Source organism: Cygnus atratus, chromosome 2 (assembly GCF_013377495.2).
Source record: "Cygnus atratus isolate AKBS03 ecotype Queensland, Australia chromosome 2, CAtr_DNAZoo_HiC_assembly, whole genome shotgun sequence".
NCBI lineage: Eukaryota > Metazoa > Chordata > Aves > Anseriformes > Anatidae > Cygnus > Cygnus atratus.
Window position 1 is genome coordinate 152610289 of NC_066363.1, and position 23519 is coordinate 152633807.

A 23519-nucleotide genomic window follows, 5' to 3' on the forward strand; every position below is an offset into this window, starting at 1 on the left:
GAGTTTGGAAACTGCAGGAGAGACTCGTCCTCTGCAAACACACTCGGGTTTGGTGCGGGGTGGGCAGAGCGTGGCGCGTGCGGGAGCGTGGGCACGGGTAAATGCGTGGGAGATGGGAGAGGGAGGAAAGGTGGGAAGGGGAAGGGAAAAGGGAAGGAAAGGAAAGGAAAAAGGGAAAATCTCAGAAGAGTCTCTGAACTGAGTCCATCTCCACTCATGATCCAGGTGGATCTGCACAGAAAACCGTGTTTGTTTTTTTTTGTTTGCTTGCTTGCTTTTATCACTGTCATTCTTACTGTGGAACAAAACAAGGAGGGAAGGATCACCCACTGCTGCCTGAAGCAGCCAGGGTCAGGCTGCGAAGGGAGCTGCTTGGGGAGGAAAGTGCAGCTCTCCGGGGGTACCAGGACCGGGGCTGGAGCCGTGCCGAGCCATGCCACAGCCGGGACCGGCACCAGGCGCTCCCCACAGGTGTGTGGCTGCCGGAGCCGCCTCGGGGCCGGGGAAGGAATATTATTATTATTTTATTTATTTATTTATTTATTTATTTATTTCCTGCCTCTGCTGGATCTCTGTTTTCTGGTTTGGGCAGGCGGTAGCTGCTTTCCCTCACCTCCTGTTTGGAGGAAAAAAAAAAAAAAAAAGAAAAAAAAAAAAAGAAGAAGAAGAAAGAAAAGTGTATGGGAGAGCCACTCATTTCTGGAGGTGTTTGCGTTTTGCTTTTCTTTTCCCAGTGCATGCTTGCGGCTTGTGTAAAATCTCCGGGGGTAAAAGCAGTTGAGTTTCAGAAGGTGAAAATCAAGGCAGGGAGGCGGAGGGTGCGGGGAGTGCCTGTCCCCAGCGGGAGAGCCACTGAGCAGCCGTGTGTCCCCCCATCCTCATCCACATCCTCATCCCCGGAGTGCCGGGGTGCAGAGGGTGGATCCCAGGGACATGCTTGGACTGCCCAGCTTGAGGCTGTGCATTCCCTGAGCTGTGAGGCTGGGTCTGAGCAACTCTTCTGCTCGGAGGGGTGGGGGAAATCAGCTGCTTTGCACAGGGGGGATTTTGCTTTGCAGGGCTGCTGGCACCAGGGTTGGCTCGCTTATAGAGAGATAAAGCGGGGCTTTAAAGCAAGAAAGTAGGAAAGTAGCACGTGTGGTGTGGTATACCAGATGCACCTGTGTGACAGCAGATGGCAGAGCGATAAGTCCTGCTTGAATGTGGAGATGGACTGATACGGTGCCCTCCTAGAAAAAAAAAAATAGAAAAAAAATGCCACAAAGCTAGCAACAAACAAACAAAATGCATCTCTCCCAGGTAAGAATCAACTTTGATTTTTGTTGAGCAAGAAAAAAGTCACCCAAAGAGAAGGGGGACCCCAGCTCCTGCCCCTACCCCTCCACAAGTGTTATTCCAGGACATGTATGTGAGCCCTGGAAATTTTAGCGTGGTTATCCTGGGCTCCCTTGATATCAAAGCCGCTTGTCAAAAAAGCAGCTGTAGCATGAAAGTATGTGTGAGTACATGCAGACACATGCGCCTGCTGTGGGGATGAGTAAGTAAGTGCACTCCAGATATTGCTGGCAGTATGTTTGGGCTGACGATCATTTAAAAGAGTTTGAAAGAGTCAAAAATAGCCTACAAAGAGTCCTGGTTCTGGACCATTTTCAGGTCAAGCCCTCCATCTAAAAGTGCAGGTGGAGCTGTGTCACCTCCTGAACCGACCTGAGGAGCTGGCCCCTAGAAGGCTGTGCTTGAATCCTGTGATGGGATGGAAGGATGAGAGAGGTAGGGGAGAGCAACTGGGAGGGAGTATTAGCCTGTGTAATATTTAAAGGACTTTCTAGAGAAGACCAGGCTTGGTCTGGTCTGCTTAAGAGAAGGATGTCTGAAGGTGCAAGAGATGTTGCAAGTGGTGTGGGGTGTTGTATTTAGCCAGCTTGACCACCCTGCCCAGGAGAGATAACCCTGCTAAGTCACCCAGGTCATCACAGATGAGTGCTGATAAAACCCCGACACAGCCCCACCTCAGTGTGCATTGAGTCTTCGGTAGCACAATCCCAACAACAATAAAGATCTTCCCAACACTGTGCATGCATCCATGGAGCAATAGCACCACATGAGCCACTGTGCACGTATAGAGCTCAGTGGTATCCCTGGGGACCTGTGACATCCTCAAAAGTGATGTGAATATGAAGAAAGAGGAAAAAAAAAAAAAAAAGATGTTACACTGGGATATGGGAAGAAGAGGTATATCTTAATGTGCGTTTCAGAAGGCAGCTCTCAGGTTCTGCAGGACAGACCATCACCCCTAGAACTGTATTCAGCCACAGGCAGTTTCTGAGCTCTTAAACAATTTTACTGATGAAGTTTTGTACTGGAGCCTAATGGTACAGGCAAAGGGTTGGGAAAGAGAAAAACAGCAGAGCATAGTTGGAATTTCATACATAAGTTTTCAAATGACTTGAAATATTTTTCATAGATATACGAGCAGATACCATGGGAGTCCCAGTCCTGTCAGCTTGGCTGAGATTCCTCAGTGCCTGAGTCATTTCTGCAGCAAGAGCTGTAAGGCTGGGTGCCTTGGCCCCTCTCAGTGCTATGAGCCAGGACCTCCTGCTCTGAGCCCTCACAACTTTGCAGATATGAGACTTGTCATTCAGATGGGACAAAATATCCCAGACCAGGGTGATTAGGAACGCAATTCTGCATTTTGTAGAAAATTAGTAAAGGAGATTATATGGGAAGAAGAACAGCATTAAGAGTTTCTAAAACATGTGAAGTGGGGAAATGAGCGGTGATCAGGTAAGAAGTGAATGCAGTCCTGCAGACTTCTCCTTTAATGACATTGGTAAACAGCAGGTCAGATGTCAAAGAGAGGTGTTGTGATCTCAGGGATGTGGTTTAGTGGGTAATATTGGTGGGAGGGGGATGGTTGGACCAGATGATCTTGGAGGTCTTCTCCAACCTTATTGATTCACTATAGAGTGACTAGTAGGTAGGTTTTGACACTTTTATTTGATGTGTTGGCAGTCATGGCACACAAACACTGGTCTTTTGGCTATACTGGACAGGAGGGAGAAGAGAGTTGTTCAAAGATAGTTTTACCTAGGCACATTCTCTGCTTGAGCATTGATTTCGTTAGATAGTCACTGATAGTGACCTGAGTTCAGGGCTGTCACAGGTTTTGTGAAAGGTGGTTTGAGAACTGTAATACGTTTCTTTTTTTCCTTCCCCTCTTTTATATATTGGCACAGATGCAAGGCCAAGAATTTCAATTGCAAAATATTTAGATTTGGTGGCAGGAAAAAATGATTACATTTCTCTGGTTTCTTCCAGAAGAAACCACATTCTGACAAAAAAAAAAAAACCCTACAGTTTGATGTATTAATTTATCTATTTGTTTTGCTAGCAGCTCCCATACAGTTTAGTATTAAAGGCTCCAAAAAAATTTATCCTTACCTGCAAAAATCCTGTGGCCCTCCAAGGGAGGTGAGCTGAGGTCTGTCTGCTGAGTGCTTTATAATGGAAGACTGCAGACTTGAAACACTGATAATGGTGCATGGCTAATCTTGGGCAGCCTAGGTTTAAGGCTGATATTACTTGTACCTCTAACCTTCCCACCGTTCCCTGTTGCTTAACAGAAGCTGCTGACCAAAGAGAGTTTGGCTACGATTCCCCTTAGGAGGGTCTCTATCCTTCACTTCCCTAAATTGTGGATGACAATTAGAATTACCCTGATTAGAGCAGCTGAAGAGCCATACAAGTGAGCGTCCTGCAGCTCAAAGCTGCATCCCTGTGGGTATGGCTGGGTGGGCTCTCCCAAAGCTGGTCCTTAATTCAGCAGACCCCCTCACAAATCCCCAGGCATAACAAAATCATTGCCATTTTGGAGGCAACATCCTAAAGGCAGCACGGATAGTGCTTCAGATGGATCAAAGCTCCAGACCCAAACCTTTTATAAGATTTGCCTATGTCTGCTTTTATGCATTTTCTTTATAACTTCTCCCATCAAGCCTCCAAATTTGCTTTGACAGCCATCAGGTACCCATGTGTGACAGCATCTTTGCCAACACTAATCAAGACAGAGAGCCAGGGAGAGTGCTTGGCCTCCTTGCTCCTCTCACAGCTGTGCCTGGCAGAGGCCTGTTCGTGTCGCCTTGGGCAGTCCTGTACCTGTTTCCCTCTGCAGCAGCCCTGCGAGTACTCGTCTAGCAGTGCTTCTCTGGGGAAAGTCATTAATTAAATATAATAGCTGTGGGGTTTAGCAAAAGCATGAGATTTATGTGATTGTGCTGGGTATCTGTCCTGTGAAAGAGTTGCACTTGTTTAGGTTCTTCTGCCTTCCCGAGGTGCTGGGAAAAGGCACTGGCCAAAAATTCAGAAGTCTTCCACATCCACACAGGACATTTGATTTCTTTCTTCGGAAGCTCTAGCCTCCCATGTTGGGGAGTTAGGAGTTTCTTCAGCATCTTGCCAATGCTCATCTTACTGAGAACTGCTCTTTTTGGATGGCCTCAGTGTCCCAGCGGGGTCTTGAGCATTCCTGTCTGGACAGCCTTGGCTCTCATGTGTGAATGGAAATGAAGCTGTTTTTTTTTTTTTTTTAAAAAAAAAAAAAAGGCAAAGAAATAGTATTATGCATGTGAACATTGGCAGCTGTGACCTGGCAAAAGCTGAACAGCCACAGCCACGGCACGGCTTCAGCTGAAGATACTTTAGGGTATCAAGCCTGTCAGTGGCTCAAGCTGGGGACCAGAAACCAAGATAAGGTTTCCTTTTTTTTTTTTTTTTTTTTTTTTTTAAAGTTTGAGTTTGTCACTAGAAGGAGAAGGTAGGCTCCCTGGATTAAGATGTCCTTCTGAATTCCCCTTTGGTTTCTTCTAATATAACTCCATCGTCAGTCTTAAAGCACTTATGTTAAAAGCAGAATTTTCTGTGTCTATTAAGCAGAAACTTTAACTGACAGCTATCAGTTTGGTGGTAATGGGCCCAAATGAACTCTACCCATTTATTTTTCTTTCTGTGTTTACCAAGAGGTCAGCCCTAGCTCCTTGGCCTCGGCTCACAGCACCCAAATTTCCCTGTCAGTGCCTCTTCTAAGCTTTGTCTGCCCAGAAGCTGCTGCCTTCAGGGATGGGTTACCTTCCCCATCCCATTGCTGCATGTTGGCCAGGAGATCACAGGGCTTTGTTTTTACAGATGTGTCCCTGGGTCGAGGGTCTCCAAGTCTGCTGCTTTAGCAGCTCTCTGCAGATGTTCTCCAGTGCTGCTCTGGGATTACAAGCTGTGGGTGAGGACCACTGGTTCTCCTGTAATCTCATCTCTCGGTTCTGGGAGGTACCTCTGTTGGTGCCTCTGTTACTCACTGCCTCTGCTATTCAGTGCATCCATACTAAAAACTTACCTTTTTCCCTCTTGGCTGTTGCTTATTCTGGAATCCTGGGTGGAGCTTCTGGAGTCCTCTTAATCCCTTATACCTTCCAATAGACTGCTGCTGGCCTTTGACTTGTAACCCTTGCTTCTGGACTAGGTGTGGGAAAGCAGAAGGGAGAAAAGGCATTTTTAATTCTCTGGATGCCAACAGCTGGCTCTACTCTACAAGTAATTCTTCTTGTGGATGGAAAGGAAAGGAGAGCCTTTAGGCTGAAACAGCTGTGAAGAAGATAATGTTTAGGCTAAGCTTTGCAGCACAACTTGAGCAATGAATTTCTAATACTTGGGCTGGTAATGCATTCCAGGACTGTGTGGTCATCGCTGTGTTCCTCTTCTCTTTCTCAATAGCTCCCACGTTGTTCTTCTGTTTTATTAGTCTGGGTCTGTCATTCTACTTAACCTAGAAAGCAAATGAGAGATGAGCAAGTTGGAAGGCCAAGTTTCATGAACTCCAGGATGGCTTGTAATGAGCCCAAGAGGAAACCTGAGAAGTATTTGCAGAAGTAAATGTGGGCTCATGCATCATCCACAGACGGCTGTGAGTCAGAGGAGCATACCTGGGTCCTGACAATACTGGACATGTGTTCAGTTAGGACTTTGCTACCATGGATCAATGCCAGCCCTGCAAAAGGACCTTCTCCTAAGAGCTTGCCTTCTTGCATATTTGGAAGAAATCGTAGGAAAAAGGAAAAGGAAAAACCAAAAACAAACAAAAAAACCCAGCTTGTGCTTGGTGATGGAGCAGCACTGCAAAGTAGCTTGGTCCAGCATTTCATCAATGCTTGAATGAACAGAACTACAATACCTGTTCTGCACTGGTTGCTTTCACACCTTTTGTGCGGAGCTGGATCATACTCTTTCTATTCACTTTATTATCACTGATATTTAAGGTGAATCTGTTCTTTCCCTTCTGATCTTACTGAAATCACCTCCAGTGAAACGCTTCCAAGTGTATATGAAGCCTTGGTTGGATTATTCTATCTCTAGCACACAACATTGACTTGACTGAGTTATTAGTGTTAGATACAGAAACTTGCAACTACTATATGGAGCACCTGCATATAATGGAAAGAACATAGTAAAGTCAAGAATAGAAAACAAGTTTTGTACAATACCTGACACAAAACTTGCTGCTGCCACCACGAGCAGTGCAACCCACATAGATTTAACAACTCTTTGACCAAAACTGCTCTGGGTGACATAGGGATTTTTTTCTCTGTTAGAAGGTAGCAATTTTTTGTGTTGTGTGTGTACAATATCACTTTCCCCTTTCTAGAACCCACAAATGCAACTAAAACTTTAGTTTCTGAGTTGCTTAAAAGTTTTCATTCCTTTCTGTGCTCTAGCAGCTTTCCAGAGTACCTTCCTCCTTTTGTTTTTTTGTGTTTTCTTATTGAAGTTTTTCAAGGAATGACAGACAGCAAGAAAGGGTGGTTGTTTCTTTCTCTTGCTGAAGTTTCTTCATCTCCATAAACTTTTACTTGGCCTGTGACAGGGCATAGTGAAAAGGCACAGTGAAAAGAAGGAAGCATGGTTTCACCGTAAACCTATTTGGGGCCTTTTGGGGACAACACTAAGCACCTGAATCAGTGACCTCACTGAAGGGATCAGCCTTGCACTGAGCAGACACTCACAGAATCAGAGAATCATGAAATCGTCTGATTTAGAAAAGACCTTCAGGATCACCTTGTACCAGGACTCTGTAAGGAAACTGGTGACTACCCCAAAAAGTGTAGCATTGTCTTAAAGCATCTCCTGATTGTGCTCTGAACACTTGTGTCATCGTCACTGATAAATGGTGTTCTTAGCATTCTCATATTTGTAGTGCTACAGGTTACTCTGTAGTGTTTTGTTTATTTATTTTTATTTTTTTCTTGTTTCTGTATATGTTTGTTTGTTTGTTAGTTTTTGACTTGTGGATCCTTCCTTCTGAGTTTTGAAGTCCACCAAAACATTCCTGGATGTGTGTGATAACCAAGCAGCCTATATCTCACATTTATGATCACCAGATTTTATCTGCTCTGACAGACGGAACCTTCTGTATTTGGGCTGATAAGAAGGCAGAGGCATCAAAATCCATATGGGGGGAATAAAACTCTCTTCCAAATGGCTGGCACGTGTACTTGGCTGCCTGCAGGCAACCAAGTCCTTGGTTTTAGAGTAACAGCTGGATTATTTTATCTGTTTAGCAAGGAAGGACCAAACCACAAAAACTGCAGCCAGTGCTGAGAATCTGCAAGTGGATTGCACTATAAAACTCTTTGGTTACATTTTTACGAGAGAAAAAAAAAAACGGTGGAAAATTAATTAGGAAATTATCCACGTTCCATTAACTAGTTTGGTCACTCATCAGGTGGTTTATTTATAAGCACCGCTGGCAGTATTTCCTGTTGGATTTTGGTCTTGGAGGACTAGGTCATGCCCACAGCAGCTGTGTGTGGGCTGATATATATTGATATAAGAATATGGGCGCAAATTCAGCTGCCTTCTTTCTGTGAGCTTTTCTGTCACATTTGACCCTAGATATTGCAGTTACTGTAGTTAAATAGCAGGGATGTCACTATATATTTAATACTGAAGTTAATTTATGGAGATCATTCACTATTAATTCTCACTGTTTTATTAGAGTGCCAATTGCACATATTAAAAACTTACATTTAACTGAACGTTTCTGTGAGGCACAGCTCTCCGTGGGCCTCGGAAGGGGGTCAGAGAAGCTGACACCTATGAGTTGGTGGATATCTGGGGGTCACTTGACTTGTTTTTCCAGATTTTGCGTCAAAACCTGTGCTTAGCTTCCTTGGTGCGCTGGAGTTCCCCCAGGAGGTGGTGTGACCGTGCTCATGCAGGCTGGTGAATTCCTCGCTCGTCAGAGTTGCCTGAGTGTGGGTGGGCTCCTGAGCTTGCAGTGGGATGATGCACTCCATGCCTGCTTTCAGGCTCAGATAAGAAGCTTCTGCTTCTTTTCGATGATATGTTTAATTCTGTGTGATTTATGTACACATAAATATATATAACATGCACATATATAACCTACACGCTTGCATTTTTGTCATTTGTGTCACTTATTCCATATGTATCATATAAGCTATCTGTTTTCAGTCAAGGAGATGACCGTGCCATATTTTTGACTGATCCCCCACCCCCCCGTGCCAGCTGCATGAACATGCTTTCCAGAGTGTCGTCTGGGAGGCTGGAGTACTTGATTAGAGGAATAAATGGATATTACAGTGGCACAGTTCAGATCATTTAAAAACCTCTCCATCTTTGATTGCACCATTTTATAGAGACATAATTAAAGACTTACATCTGTCCCATTCCCCATGTCATTATATGCCTGTATAGGTGTTGATCATGGTTTTATTGTTCATCCTGTCATACAGAGGGGAAACTTTCTTAGAAAAACAGCCTCTACAATGGGAACAGTGTGGATACAAATATTTTGGCCTAACACCCCCCTCCCCATACGCTTCACAAACCTGTTTGGTTTTTTTGTTTGTTTGTTTTTCTGGCACGAATTGTGCAAGTGGAGCAGCCTTGGCCCAGGAGGATGCTGAGCCTCAGCAGCAGGATGCTGTGCAGGGCTGCAGGGGAGCACCACAGCCCGGTCATCTGTGCACCAACACCGCCCTCACGTGTCGGGGAGCTGGGAGACCAGCCCTGTGCCTGCTCTGCTCTGCTCGCAGCAGCCTCTTGGCTTGCTGGAGGCAATGCACAGCCAACACCAAGGTCAGTTTTCCAGAGACAAGCAAAAATGTCAGTACCCATATAACTAGTAATTCATCTTTTGCCCCCTGGAGACAAAACGCCTAGCTGATGTCCTCTCCTCTGTGGGAAAGCAGCAGCACAAACTACTTAAGAGCTGAAATGTTTTTATCAGTTTGGGGTTGTTTAGGATGGGAAGAGGCAACGTTTGCATGGAGTGGTTTGGGGAGATGTGTGGGTGCTGATGGACATGACAATATCTCAGCGACTTTCTCCTCGTGACCTGCCAAGGAACTTCACTGCTGGGGTGCAGGACCCCCCCACGTCTGTGTGTTGCAGTGGAGCTGCAGCAGTACCCTGAGCAAGGGTTTGTTCGTTCATTCATTGGTTCATTGGTTTTGTGGCTTTTTTTTTTTTCTTTTTTTGGTTTGATGCCATTTGAGGTCAGGAGGTCTCTGGATGAGAAAAGGAAATTTTGTCATCTGCTTGGTTTAGACTTGAGCCCCAGCAGGTATCACAGCAAGCAAGAGTGTGTAGGACCCCTTACATCACTCTGCACCAGCACAGCGAGTTGGAAACTGCTGATCACCACTGATTTGTTGGATGTGAAGGCATTGGAGAGGTGAAAGAGTCTTGCCCTTTTGCAGGCATCAGGTGCATGTGATGTTTGAAAGATAAAAAACAAAGCAACTGATTTTGCTGAACAGACAGCATCTGAGAGTTGGCTCAGTGGAACAATTTCTTTTTTTCTTTTTTTATTTTATTTTTTTTTCATCATATAAGAACTAAACAACTTATTTTATTAGCTGTGTGTAGGAGGAGGGATCATGGTATGGTTACAGTGTAGGAACAAGAAATCTAGCTGCTATTTTTGGCTCTGCCACAGACATCCTGTCTGCCTTTGGGACAGTCACTTCATCTCTTGGGCCCCAGATTAAAACAGGGTTATTCGATACTCTTTTCCTTGCAAAAGGTGCTGCTTTCCACCATAAGCAATCCCTCCTGCTCTTCTTGCCCTTGCAAGTGCAGTCCGTGCATTCCCATCCAGAGAGCAGCGACCTCTGAGTCAATCAGTGTGCACGTTTACTGCTTGCACCGGTTATTTCTCATCCTGTTTCTGGCATCTTTTTTATTTTACCAAAGCCCTGTATTTCAGTTCTGTTTCCACTGACTTCAAGGGGCAAAAGGATTCATTCTCCAGCACAATGCATAATTTTCCTTTACTAATAACTTCACTCCTTTTCTTTTCTTCTTCTTTTTTTTTTTTTTCTTTATGAATTCATGCCAGGAGGCATTCTATTTTCCCCACTTGTAGTTTCCATTGTATTTAATTTGAAAGCAACAGTTCTGTCCCCCTAGCTTTGTACAAGCCAAGGGCAAATCTACTGGCCTCTTTTTTTTTTTCTTTTTTTTTTTTTTTCCTCCATTTGCAGTGTGTCAGCTTTCATTTGTTGGGGATTGGAGGGAAGGTACAGATGCCTTTTGGGCTTTCTGTTGCATATTAAAACAGGATCTGAGCTTCAAATGTGTCTGGAATAGTGTTTGTCATGCAAAGCCCAGGCTGATTTGAGAGCTGGCTCTGTCCTCTTCCGTGCCTCCCTCCTCCCCATTGCCTGTTTGCTCCTTTTGCTGTTTCTGAGCCAGCTCTTCAGGAACAGCCTGTTCCCCTCACCACCCCGTCCTCCTTTTTCATAGCACATGGACAAGATGTTTGTAGCCGTTGCTCTACTGACTGCTGTCCTATTGCGGTTCTTGCTTAAAAAAAAAAAAAAAAAAAAAAAAAAAAAGCAAGTACTCCTTTAAAGTTTTTTGGATTAGCCTGGCCATCAAGCCTTTCATAGTGAACTTATGTCTTATCCTCAAGCCAGCCTTTGCTATTGCTCCCTGCAATCCTGCGGGCTCCCCAGCCTCAATGCTCTGCTTAGCCACTGCTACAGGCACTCAAAAAGCATGTAAAAGGACCCCACGTTGTTATCTGGTCAATATGAAGGGCACACTGCTTCCCACTGCTACAGCACAGGGATGGCCAAGGCAGTAGAACCAAGACAAGACAGGTGGCATCCTTCTGATAAAGGTAACACCGTGAAACGGGCAAATGCCTGCTGCAAAAGTGTGCTGCAATGCAAAGGTCCTGCAAACTTACATAAGGGTGTAACAAGCTTTCTGCAAGTCTCATAAGCCAAATGCTCTGTGCCAAGCCATGCTCATTTTCAGTGTTTCAATAGTGCTCCTAGCCATGAGGTAGGAGCCAAAGGAAGGAGAAACCTTCCCTTGCCAGGTCTGCAGGATTTCAAATGTGGAGCTCCGTGGAAATCCGGGCCAAAACAGACAAGAAGTAGAGAAACTGTCCATGGCAAGAGTGCAGAGGGCAAGGAAACTTGATGACTGTGAGAGAACACCAAGGTGAATATTTTGGAACTGAAATCAAGGTTTTCTTTAAAGAATGCTATCAAGCAGCCAAACTATTAAAAAGAAGCTTCTCTTATATTCAGAGTTGCAAAGAAGATCTCAGGATATCTGCGGATGGGAACTCCTGCGTGAACCCCCATTCCACACTGAAGAAGCACTGTTTTGGAACAAAAACATTATTTTATTCTCTCCTTATTCATATTGAGTAAATATATATGAGGTATTTTAATAATAATCATTCTGAATGATCTCAATGTTATGAATGTACCCGCTGCTTCCTAGCAGTTTCCCTGGCTTTTCAGACTCTGCCTGTGGAAAGCCCCAGTGCTTTTTAAAGTCCTTTCATCTCTGAAACTTTTTCTGGTCATATTATTTCCTTTTAACCCTATTAAAACTACAGTGTTGTACATTCCTTATCATTTTCATTCATCTGTTGCCAAACTGCTACCTATAGCATTTATCTGATGCTATTAAGGTCTACTGGATGAAATGATAGATCAATATTTACCCTAAATAGGGTAATCGGATAGGGGGAAAAAAAATCAAAAACCAAACAGATATGGATCTAAATCACTCTTAAAGACACAACATAAGACACAAATGTAGCAAAGTTAGCTTAAAACCCAGTCATCCTTGACTGAAATGCCACTAAAAAAGCAAGCAGCATCTGTTCCCTTCTGTTTTGGAGAGTTAATGGTTGTGGGCTCTCTAAATATGGGGTATGAGACCCTGGTCCCCAAGGGTCAGCCCTTAACAAAAGTGCAGTTTGTAGCAGGCTTAAAACTATTAGTCAAAGGCATAAAAAAAAATGAATGTATTTAGTGGGAAAAAATATTGTTCCTTCTCATTTTTCATTAGACTCTGTAAAATGTTCACTTGCCTGTGTGTTTGTGTTTTGTTGTTTGTTTGTTTGTTTGTTTTTGTCTCAATAAAAGAGACCGAGTAGGAAGGATACCCCAAATACCATGTGAGTGACAAAACTCATACCTTTTTTGCTCATTTTTTGAAAAAGCCAAATGTGCTTCTTGCATTTTTTAATCCTGTTGATGATGTAGAGGAATTTCAGACAATGAACATCTTCCCAGGCTTGCACAGGACATTAACTGATAGTTTCTGTAAAAGTAATAGGGTGTGTGTGTGGGGGGGGACCAAACCAAAAACCCACAAAAAATCTAAACCTTGTGTGTTACAATCAAAATACTAGTTTCAACTGTTTTCCTGGAAAGATAATGGGAACTCCATGTAGGATCGAGAACCTGAGACTGGATCCACATAAAAATTTCAGTATCTGTTTTTCTTTACTGCGCATCTGAATCCAAATGCAAAATGATGAGACTTGTACACTCCTCTGAGGCTACGAGCTTGGCTGAAAAATGGAAATCAAAATTATAATATTCTAGGGTTATTAGCTTAGGAGACTAGGGGAGAGGGGAGACCAGGCAGAACATGGGGGTGTATGCTGAGAGATGGATAGTCGTGGGAGGTCTGGTCCAGGCAGCTTTGGCTGCTTCTGCCTCAGGTCGACCTCGGGGCCTGGCAGTCATCCTCCAGACAGTAAATTCCCATCATGTGAGCTTTCTTAAACCTTGAATAGGCTTTATTTCTTGGCTGTGGCCTGGGAAGTGGATGCTCTTGCTGATAAGCACTGTCCAGCTGCCAGCACACTGGAGCAGGCTCTCCACTTTGTTGCTGCAGAACATATGCAGTTGAAGTCTTTGCTATTAAATCTCAACTGTTAATCTTCTTGGTAGATTTAGGGAAGAAAAGGACAAGTTAAAAAAATGCACTTTTGACTCCATGTTCCACTTTCCTGTTGATTCAGCTGCATGTTTCCTACTCAATGGTTCGGTAAACAGAGAACAGTTTAACTCTTCAAATCTTGTGGTTGTGTTGCTTCAGCAACTCTGGATTCTCTCCTTAAAGCAAATTTCCCCTCTATTCTCTATCCAGGGCAGCCTTTTTTTGCTTTTTCTTTTCTTCGCACGTCCCACACATTTCACATCCTGTTGTGGTTTAACACTTTATTCAGAAAGAACAGGATTTCCTCTTGCTTTTGGTGAAAACACTTTTCTCCCTTGCAACCCCCACTTTCTGGTGTTGTGTTCGTGAAGGGGAAAGTAGTTACAACTTTTTATTTTATTTCAAAGTAATTATAAATCAATCAATAAATTCCCTGGAAATGGGAGAAAACCAAGATACCAAGCCTAATAAAGAGAATATTGCCTGTATGTGCTGAGAAAATGTGTTGGACTTCATCTTGGGAGAGATTACATAATAAGGGTATTTCAGCCCTTCAGATCAGAACAAGATCACACCTGTCTCTGTTTTCCTTCTTTTGTTGCAATGGGTACTTCAATTGATGACATCAGCTTACACCACCTGTTGGTGGTGACTTGGCTGCATCCTGTTGCAGCCACCTGAGCAAACCCTTTCTGTAACTGGTGTGGACTGCAAGTATACCCAGGTTGAGGAACATGCTGGATATGACATAGTCATTCATCTCAAGTGAACAAAATCGTTCATTTTGAAACCTTGTCTTTTTGCTAAAATGAATGGGTTTGAGATGCTCCCCCCTGCACACGAAATCCACCAGACCTCTGTAAGTCACATTCAGCAAATATTTACCAACTCCTGATCTTTCTGTGGGTGAGTCGATAGAGATTTGTTCTTCCCAGACACACAACCAAGATTGGTTTAGGCCTGATAACAGGTGTAAAGCCCCTTTAGCAGCTCTGTCTTTCATTTCTCTTCCTATTAACACTGACATCTTCATAGAGGAACTCTCTTAGGGTCTCCCTTGACCTTACTCTCTGGTTGTGATCTGGTTTGATGGCAGCTGTGTGTTCCTTCATGGTCTGGGTGGCTCACAACCTTCAGTGTTTGTTTCTTATAGCCAAAGAAGTTCTGTCACCCCTGTTCTTCAGACACAGAGAGGTTGAAAGATGAGTTCAAATAGAGAAGTTGTGCCCTACTCCTTCAATCTAGAGTTCACTTTCTCTAGCCTGAGCTGCCCTGAAGTTAGGCATTTTGCCTAGAGCAGCTATCAAGTCTCTTGTGTAGTCACTGCAATGGTCTCCTCCTCTGCCATCAGGAAAGGGGCCTGGGGTTCACATTCTGTAGCTGAGAGTGCTGCTAATTGTGCAAAGAAGCCAAGGAGAGTGGGACCTTTTACACATAATCTCACCAGTGCAAGAGTGAGTGTCACACAAATATGTTAGCTGCTTCTGACCAGCTCTACAGTCTTTTACAACACAGAACAATAAGCTGGTGAGTTGTGCAGGGACAATTCTGGAGCCGTTGTGTATATGCACTTGATTCTCGGTGTTTTTTATTTTCTGACTAGCTCTAAATTAACTTTCCTGTGTAAATCATCTGACTTTCGTTAGTGTTGATATTCTTTTAAAGCATTCATATTTTAGTCACTCTGTCCTGACTGCCAGTTATCCTTTGCAATGACAACAAGAACCAAACAAGATACATCCATGTGCAATAACAGTGTGGCTATGTGGTCTGCATTAGAAAGGAACCTCCCTTCTCTTAAGCAACTGCTGTTAAAAGCTAGCTGCTTATATTGGCTCATTATAGTAATCTTATTTGTATCCATGTCTTACTGTATTAGCAGCTCTAGGTCACAATCAAATCTGATTTCCGCCCACTCACCTTTGCTCTCCAGCTATGTTCATAGATAAACAGAACTGCATGTGTCTTGTGAGAGGGCTTGTTTCTTGCTGGCCTTTTCTGAGAGAAAGCTGGTCAGATACCCTCTTGGTTTTCTAAAAATTGAGTAGCTTCTACACTCACGCAGAAGGAAAAAGTTTATTTTTGTGCCTTTAATGGGATGAATTGACGCTCATATTGTTACTCATGCCAAAGCTTTGCCCTCCTGATGGACTTGTCTTGAAAACAACATTGTTTCTTTCTTAATAAATACGTGGAGGTTAGATTGCTGGTTGGTTGTTTGAGCCTGTAGATCAGATTAAGTTAATAACAGCGTTCAAAAAATGAATAATAATACGGAGGTATTGGTGGATGAAAAAAAAGAATATGAGGCAGCAATGTGTGCTTGCAGACCACAAAGCCAACTGTATCCTGGGCTGCATCAAAAGGGGGTTTGGACCCGATGATCTTTCGAGGTCCCTTCCAGCCCCTACAATTCTGTGATACAATTCTGTGAAAAGGAGTGTAGCTAGCAACATGAGGAAGGTGATTCTCCCCCTCTACTCCACTCTCATGAGACCCCACCTGCAGTACAGTATCCAGATCTGGGGCCTCCAGCACAAGAAGGATATGGAAGTATTAGAACAAGTCCAGAGGAGGGTCATTAAGATGATCAGGGGGCTGGAGCACCTCTCCTATGAAAACAGGCTGAGGGAGTTGAGGTTGTTCAGCCTGAAGAAGAGAAGGTTCCGGGGAGACCTTACAGCAGCCTTCCAGTACCTGAAGGGGGCCTACAGAAAAGCTACAAAGGGACTCTGTCAGGGGGTGTAGTGATAGGACAAGAGGGAATGGCTTTAAACTAAAAGAAGGTAGATTTAGATTAGATATTAGGAAGAAATTCTTCACTCAGAGGGTGGTGAGGCCCTGGCACAGTCTGCCCAGAGAAGCTGTGGGTGCCCCATCCCTGGAGGTGTTCAAGGCCAGGCTGGATGTGGCTTTGGGCAACCTGGTCTGGTGGGAGGTGTCCCTGCCCATGGCAGGGGGTTGGAAATAGGTGATTTTTAAGATCCCTTCCAATCCAAACCTTTCTATGATTCTATATTAAAGTATTTAATGTTTTTCCCTGCTGGTAAACCTTTGTCCTAGTAGATGCCCTGTTAGGAATTGTTTCATTATTTTGGGTTTTGACTGAAAACAATGATGAGTGTGATTTCTGATATGCTTCCCAGATAGGTTATCTCTCCTGAAGAGCAGATTTTTACCAGACTGATGCCAGTGTTATTTTCATAATAGGGGGCATTCAGTTATGTAGACTCCCAAAGTCCTTGTGTACCTCCCCTAGGCTCAGGTACCATACAGCATTGCACACCCACCTAGCACTCAGACTGACCTGAGGAGCTGGGTGAGAATATCTATAGATTTCACTTTCCAAGATGCTAAAGAAATAGGATGCTTCATTCCACCAGTGTTTTTGGTAGACCATAAACTATTTGGGTAGGCTATTGTCTCTCGTAACAGATGATAAAAAATGGGCACAGGAGTGTTACGATGAATACATTGCGTGTACTCAATTTGCAGTTTCTCCCTTCTGCTTATAAAACCCATACTTCAATCTACTTCAGGGTCTTGACTATCATCTAGAAAAGTTAACAAGTTCCAGATTTGTTTACTGGTTTCTTTCATCCTTGTAGCATTAGTCTTCATGATCTCTAATATCATCTGTGTGAAGGGTCTTTGTACACATGTTTTGGCAAGAAATGTCTCTGCTCCACATGTGGAGCCAGTAAATTCTCTCAGGCTGGGCTTGTTCCAGGGATTTAGGGCATATAAGATCAGCAAAGCTTTTGAGAAGGAGGCCTTTAGCTGATCACTGCACTCCTGCTAAAAGATTTCACCATTAATTTGGCAAGGTTGTTTATGACGGTCTCTCTTTAACCTCTAATATGAGCATAAAGCATTTCATCATTTCTCTAGCCTGTGGGTTGTCATGGTTTTGGTTTGATGTCTACCTGGTGTACGTGTGCACAGACTCCCTTGCAGCTCTGCTCTGAGTGGATCTGTGCATGTTACCTCATCCAGTGCTGGCAGCTACATTTCTATTGATTTTTCTGTTTTTATTTAAAGGTCTTTAGTCTTTTGTTGTTATTGTTATTGTTCTGTAGATATTTACTTTTTAAGTCAGCAGAAGAAATGCTCAGAATTGTGTGCTTCACATTCTGCTGCTTGCTCCTCCTGTAAACATCAGGCATCACTGTAGCAAAGGTCTTCAGAGTTCCTTTTAGAGTTCCTTTTTGGCACATTCTAAAACACAGTGACAAAATGCCTAATTAAATCCATTGAGGGAGATTTTAAGAGGCAGCTGTTTGACATTGGTAGCCCGTAATATAGCTAAAGGCTTGATATCAGCTTCAGGAAGAAAACAATTAGGAAGATAATGCGTCCTCAGGGAATTCAATACTTCATTTCCCTGAGGAATTTATTAAAAGCAGCATCTGCTCTGTGCTGTGCACTGTTGTACACTTTCTTTCAGATCCATGAACCTGAAGTGGATTACTTGGATATATGTCTATTTGTATGAAACATTTTATAGCACTCAAAGAAATGTAATGGGAATGCTTTCTAGGATTTTGCAGTAGGTGGAGAGGACTTAGATTTATGATGAAGACAGAAAATTTGACTGTTGGAACTAGCATTGGCTATGCCCGCTGCCAATGTAATGAGGTGCCAGGAGAGTCTGAAGGGTTGTCAGCAGAGGCTGTAGAAGGTATTTAGTTCCCTTTCCCTCTTTGTGACAACTTGGGCACTCTTGTTATTTTGTGTTCACAGCCAAACTCCCTCCACTCTATTAACCATTTCATATGTCTTTACATGGCAGTTGGTGTTTGTGATTTATCTCCTGATAATGTGAGCCTTTTTTGCCCCTGAGCACACATCTTAGCACACCTATAGTTCTGTTTTCAGAGACTTCCAGATGCCTGGCACCTGTTTAGAACATAAGGCCAACCTCTTGTGGTCTGGACGCATCCCATCATCTTCAACTCCTGTTTCCATCCCTTCATTTAAATGCTGCTGTTCCTAGCTAAATACGTTTTTAATACCATAAATACTTCCTTTATCGCCCTGAATCTTCTGTCAGTCTTTGCACACTGTGTGCAGTCACTGCTAGGGAGAGCTGCAGCTCTTGACATTTCTTCAGTCTTCCTTATATCTGTCCAAATTAGTGTAATCAAAACCATTTACCTAATAAGCCCAGTTTTTAAAAGAAGACTGTTTTTCATTAAAGCTCTTTACTTTAGACAGAGATTAAGGTTGCTTTACTCTGCCATAGCCTTATAAAAGAACGCTAAATCCTCATACTTGCCAGTAACCTCATATCATCTGTAGCAATCACAGGAACTTGTTTTTCCATTTTCTGATAAGCCATATACTCATTTCTACCTGCAAGCAATGAGCACTGATGATTTCATAGATTCTTGCACACATGTTCCTGGGTGTAGGAAGTTCAGTGTGATAAGCATCAGTCCCTGGTGTCTGGAAGTATCTGTTTATTCTCAGGGGATCTCATGGTGGGTGATCTCAGCTGAACATTTCACAATACAGATGTGAATGTATCACAAGACCTCCTAGTATAGCGATATCATTATACATGCTGAACAAGGGTCAGAGAGGTTTCCAGGGGATGTAAGGGAGGTTCTGCATCTCTCATCCTTCCCCTAATCCCTTGTTCCCATTCTGTTTGGTTTTAATGGGACGTTGTCTTGGCCAAGAAAAGCTTCTTTCTTCTCAGGAGTATGATCAGACTATATCCAGCTCAGATGATCAGGCTGTGACAGATATTGTTACGGATGCCTTTGCTTCAAACCTACTAATGCTTCCTTACTGATCTCTCTGCACACACTGAGCTAATTCACTTCAGATGCTACAAAAGATTCTTGCTACGATTTTTCCTGGAAAAGGGCAAGATAAGACATTTCAAGCTGGATGATTCTGTTCTGCAATTGGAAATAGCTTCAGGTCCTTCTAGAGTGTACAAAAGCTTGGCATCTTCTGTTGATCCTAAGAATGCTACTGGCCCAGATCTCTTTCATCTTCATTTTCTGTCTAACAGATTTCATCAAATACTATGAGCTAGAGCTGCCAGAATATGCCATTCTTGGAGACAAAATATCCTTTCACTGTGAGACTCTGCCTGGAAATGCTGCTGTTTATTCAGATAACTTGTAGGCTCCATCTGTTTTTTACTTAACCACAAGGATTTAGCAATGCAGTCTTACTGCTCATCTTTCAGTGAAAGTCTTGAGGTGGCTTTGATATAATGATATGACACTACATTAAATGGCAGTTATGTTTTTTTGGATGAATCTGCACATGCCATGTGTTCCAAAGGGGCCATTAAAGCAGTAGTAGCAGCTTCTCTTTCTCTCTATTGTCTTGAAGTCCTCCTGCTATAAAACCAGATGTATGGAAGGTTTCCTGTTATCAGATAAAATAATAATTAGCTGCCAAATAGCATTTTTGGCTGTGCTCATGATATAAGAGGAGATGGATCTACAAAATAGGAATCCTTTTTTTTTTTTTTCTGCATTAAATACATTGTATAAAAAAGAGATTTATTTGTTTATTTATCTGTGCCAGATCCAGACTTTATTTGGCTAAATGCAGAACTGAACTGGTGAAGATATCTTGTTGATTGTTTGGGTTTACGGGCATATTCCACGCTTGGTTTTGACAAGGTATGCAGTCATACATTCCCAGAAACACTGGTCGTCAGTGCCCTCTGGAGGTCTCTAGTCCAACAAGCAAGGATGGAGAATTCAGACACTCAGAATGACCCGGAGTTGCACTTATCTCCTTGTGAAGTTGCCCTCCTGGTATTCAGACTAAACCTCCCTGACTGTGGTTTGTGGCTGCTGCCCATTTATATGTCCTCTGTTACCACTGAGAAGAATTTGTCTCAGACATTTTTATCTCAACTTCAAGTAGCTGTGGGCTGATACCATTTAGTCTCTTTTCCAGACTACACAAGCCTAGCTCCCTCAGCATCTTCCTCCTGGCTTCATCGTCAAACTTTCTGAGGCTGCATTCAATTTCACTGTTCATGTCACTGACAAAGATGTAAAATAGTGCTGGTCCCAATCCTGACCCCTGAGGAACACCACTTGTTACTGATCTCCACTTGGACATTGAGCCGTAGACTGCAACACTTCGAATTCAATCATCCAGCCAATTCCTTACCAACCGAGTGGTCCACCTGTCAAATCCAAGTGTCTCCAATTTAGGGACAAGTATACCAAGGGGGACAGTGTCAAAAGCTTTATAGAAGTTTCTAGCCCTTAGTATGTATTTAAAGGAGAAAAACATTTTGAAAGTTGAAAAGAACAAAAGATCAACTTGGAAAGCCAAATCTAAGGGGAGACAGCAGTGGAAGCTTGACCTGAGAGGAAAATTTCTATTTAAAGAAAGTAGGTATGCATAGCTTCATCAGTTCATCAGCAGCTCGAGGAAAGTGCGTATATTAGGTCAAGAAAAATGTTACAGATTTGAGAATTTAAATAACGATGAAATTTTGAAATGAAAAGTTGTTATAAGTCAAGATGTTCTGCATTGGAAATATTGGTAGAAAACTGCTGATATTTAAAAATGCAGACTTCTATTTTGAATAGAATAATCATGAAAACCAATATGATTTGGAAAAATGCCACCAAATTTTTTGCACTATTCTTGAAATAGGGGAGGGGAAGGAGAGGGGAAGGGGAGCCTTTGTTTTACTTTGCTTTTTGCCCATCTTGGGACAGAGTGTAAGAGTAAGAGGACAGAATGCATCTTCCCTTTGATTTCAAGGTCATGACTGAAAAGTAGGAGATAAGCAAATGCAGAGCATGGGTAACTGCAAAGCAAAATGCCAAAGCAGTATGATCTTATTTGGGAGCTGGACCTATGATACTGCTTTTGTCACCCAACTCGTGACTCATATGTCAACATCTTGTTCTGTACAGTTTTAGGATTATTTGTAACCTTATGACCTTGGATGATCCAAATGCAATCTCTCTCTCTCTCTCTCTCTCTCTCTCTCTCTTTTTTTTTTTTCCCCTGCACTCTACTTTCCAAAAATTTAAGTCTGTCTATTCATCCCTTCTGGAGACTCTACTCTGTTGCTTCTCCAGATGTTCTCTGATGGTTTTCTAACTCTAGTTCAAGCTGTTTTTACCAGATGAGCTCATTAGCTGCACAGATGGAACATGTGCAGCACAAGACTTTGAAATGTTCTCAGAACACAGAAAATATGTTGTTTAATATCCTAATTAGTGGAGTATATAGTGGCAGTGTCAATTTCTTAAGGATGTCCAAATATTTTTAGGTCACTGTACTCTTAGAAAGTGTTATTCTAACTAGAAGAACACTTATGAAACATCAGGTCACTTTCTAACAGGGAAGTTCTTTTGTTCTAAACACTCCATGAAAAAAAAAAAAAAAAGTGAAGAAAATGAAAGACCACACTGAGTTTGCCAGTATAAGCAATATTTTGGAAAAACAGTGAATATATGTAATCTTTACTCTGCAATTGTCTAAACTAAGTTAAAAAAGGCTATTCCAAACATCTGCCTACATTCTTCCCACAAATATATTTTATGAAATAATGTTACGGGAAGTTGATTTTTCATCACTCTCACTCACAGATTCTAGAAATATTAACAGTTGACTCACTGTGGATTTTTTATTTTCTTAAGATATTAAATGTTATGCTTCATGCAGAATGTTCCTTTCTGCTCCACCTACAGTGCACAGGAAGGATAAATCTGAGTGGCACTTGACATCTATAAAACTATTTTGTACATTTTCTGGGTTCAGAGTCTGTTATTTTACAATATGTTATGGAGATTTCATGTCTGGGATCAATTTTAATAAAGTATCTAGAAACTCATGTCTGCTCTATGGAAGCTGAGACCCCAGTAATCATATTTTCCACTTACCATTACATGTCCTGCAGAATCTGACTTATATCTCTGTCCTAATGCTAGCTCACTTGTCACTAGTATTATCTTGTGGTAGAGTTTCTGAGAATTCATGGGGACTCTGAGATTTGCAGCAAGAGCATAAAAGTGAGGAAGGTCTGATAGTACTGTGATTACTACTGATCTTGCTGTTAGAACTGACTCTTTGTCAACCCATCTGTCTTGTGTGTGATAATAATGCAAATATTCAGCAATATTGATTCCAAAGTTCAAAGTGGGCAAGACCAAAAAACAAACTTCCACCTCGATGGCCTGGTTTAAGCCCACTGACGTAAGCTTTTCATTACTAATGCCCATCAGAGACTCAGGACTTGACCTTGTATTGAACAATGCTCCTGCTACCACACCCCAGCAATGTATAGTGAGATACCAACTCTATTGAGCTACACCTAAATTCCTGTTGTCCTACATTATTTCCTTGCTCCCAGCATCTATCTTGCAGTCCGTTGGAACTCATTAGCCTTCAAAATATTCCTTCCTTGGCATGCCTGTTTCTCTGTCTTACATGTACAGTCACAAATTCCAGATATATCCTGTTCTTTCCCCTTCTCATTTGTATCTCAGGGCATTTAGAGGACTGTAGACAGATGTAATGTCATTTGTGTGGCAATCGTGTAATATTTAGAAATCATTTGTTTTTCATGACAAGATAACCAGTTGTTTCCATAAACTGGCGCCTTTGCTGTAGCAATGGGATCTAAGTACCAGAAAAAACTCTTACAGTGTAAACACCACAAATGGTTTGTCCTTTTAGATTATTTTTCTTATGTTAGCCCAGAATGCCAATTCTGTCCTGGGCTGCATCAAAAAAGATGTGACCAGCAGGTCGAGGAAGGTGATTGTCCTCCTCTACTCCTCCCTCCTGAGTACAACCCTGGAGCACTGCATCTGAGTTTGGGGCCTCCAGCACAAGGAAGATGTGGATCTGTTAGAGCTGGTCCAGAGGAGGGCTACAAAGATGGTCAGAGGGCTGGAGCAACTCTCCTGTGAAGAAAGGCTGAGAGAGCTGGGCATGTTCAGCCTGGAGAAGAGAAGGCTCTGGGGAGACCTCGTTAACATTTTAATGGATAAGGGAGACCTCGCAACATTTTAATACTTGAAGGGGTCTTATAAAAAGGGTGGAGAGGGACTCTTTACTCAGGTAGATAATGATAGGACAAGAGATGATGGTCTTAAACTAAAAGAGGATAGATTTAAATTAGACATTAGGAAGAAACTTTTCACCGTAAGGGTAGTGAGGCACTGGAACAGGTTGCCCAGAGAAGCTGTGGATGCCCCATCCCTGGAGATGTTCAAGACCAGGCTGGATGGGGCCTT

The 23519-nt window shown here is 42.7% G+C and overlaps 2 protein-coding genes and 1 long non-coding RNA gene across 4 annotated transcripts in view; all 3 read left to right on the forward strand.

The window, feature by feature from the left end:
• Window positions 1-23519, forward strand: part of CCN4 (cellular communication network factor 4) — a 35953-nt gene that overhangs the window by 285 nt on the left and 12149 nt on the right. The gene's annotated exons all lie outside the window — the stretch shown is intronic.
• Window positions 7-12305, forward strand: LOC126913166 (uncharacterized). The gene is made up of 4 exons (XM_050708571.1): window positions 7-471; window positions 8802-9147; window positions 11402-11526; window positions 11616-12305. The coding sequence occupies exons 1-4, from the start codon at window positions 434-436 to the stop codon at window positions 11662-11664; spliced, it is 558 nt and encodes a 185-aa protein (XP_050564528.1). The 5' UTR covers window positions 7-433; the 3' UTR covers window positions 11665-12305.
• Window positions 4884-8454, forward strand: LOC118255493 (uncharacterized). Its single transcript, XR_004780960.1, has 2 exons — window positions 4884-5275; window positions 5767-8454. It is a non-coding gene; the product is annotated as an uncharacterized LOC118255493 (long non-coding RNA).

Bases quoted from the DNA above. Each gene is read 5' to 3' on its own strand.
- LOC126913166 (XM_050708571.1), top strand. From the start codon at position 434: ATGCCACAGCCGGGACCGGCACCAGGCGCTCCCCACAG. The intron at 472-8,801 runs GTGTGTGGCTGC...CCTGTCATACAG, and splicing joins GCACCAGGCGCTCCCCACAG to AGGGGAAACTTTCTTAGAAA. The intron at 9,148-11,401 runs GTCAGTTTTCCA...TTCCCTTGCCAG, and splicing joins AATGCACAGCCAACACCAAG to GTCTGCAGGATTTCAAATGT.